We start from the raw sequence: 722 nt of genomic DNA, 5'->3' as shown, positions 1-722 counted from the left end.
CTTAAAGTCTTCGCCCTTCACCTTCATCTACGTCACAGAGCTGCTTTCAGGGCAGAGAATGATGTGTGTGAGGCCTGTAGAACCATGTCCGGCACAGAGGGAGCACTCAGCAAATGGTCACTGCTGCAAGGCAGAACGTTCTAGAGAAAGAGCCCTGTGTGCTCACACGGTTTGGCTCTGGCTGGACCCTCCTTCCTGCTCTTCCCACATTCCTTGCTTTTCCTGTGGTTCAGATTCTGGAGTTAGGCATCTCCTCCAGAAGCGCTCCAGGCCCTGCCCTGAGCCCCAGGTCCCCGTATCTTGGGACAGACCCCTAATCCCCCGGAACTCTGGCCAGCCTGGCCATCTGGCATTTGTTCCAGGGCCCAGAGCACTCTTCAGCCAGGCCTGAGAGGTTCCTGCAGATGAGCAATGACGACTCAGATGCCTACCCTGTGAGTACTGCCCACTCCCCGCCCCTCCCCAGGACAGGGCCACACGCTGCTACTCCTGGCAAGGCCAGGATATGGGTACCACAGGCAGGTCCCCTCCCAGCTGCACCCTGTCCCTCCAGGCATTCACCCAGGACTTTGAGGTGAGACAGCTCTACGACTGCAACTGGATCGTGGTTAACTGCTCCACACCGGCCAGTTACTTCCACGTGCTGCGCCGGCAGATCCTGCTGCCCTTCCGCAAGCCGGTGAGCCACCCACCCTGGTCATCGCTGGGATAACGCAGGGGTC

The 722-nt window shown here is 59.3% G+C and overlaps 1 protein-coding gene across 2 annotated transcripts in view; it reads left to right on the top strand.

Annotated features, from left to right (window-relative positions):
* OGDHL (oxoglutarate dehydrogenase-like) overlaps window positions 1-722 on the top strand; it is a 24,110-nt gene that overhangs the window by 20,748 nt on the left and 2,640 nt on the right. For both annotated transcript variants that reach the window (XM_010854448.1, XM_010854447.1), the window contains 2 exons: window positions 363-434; window positions 554-679. In XM_010854448.1, coding sequence (XP_010852750.1) covers window positions 363-434; window positions 554-679 — 198 coding nt within the window. The remainder of the gene's footprint in view (window positions 1-362; window positions 435-553; window positions 680-722) is intronic.

The sequence above is a fragment of the Bison bison genome, unplaced genomic scaffold (genome assembly GCF_000754665.1).
Source record: "Bison bison bison isolate TAMUID 2011002044 unplaced genomic scaffold, Bison_UMD1.0 scf7180017864341, whole genome shotgun sequence".
NCBI lineage: Eukaryota > Metazoa > Chordata > Mammalia > Artiodactyla > Bovidae > Bison > Bison bison.
Note: the sequence above shows the minus strand (reverse complement) of the source record. Positions and strands in the feature narration are given on the sequence as shown.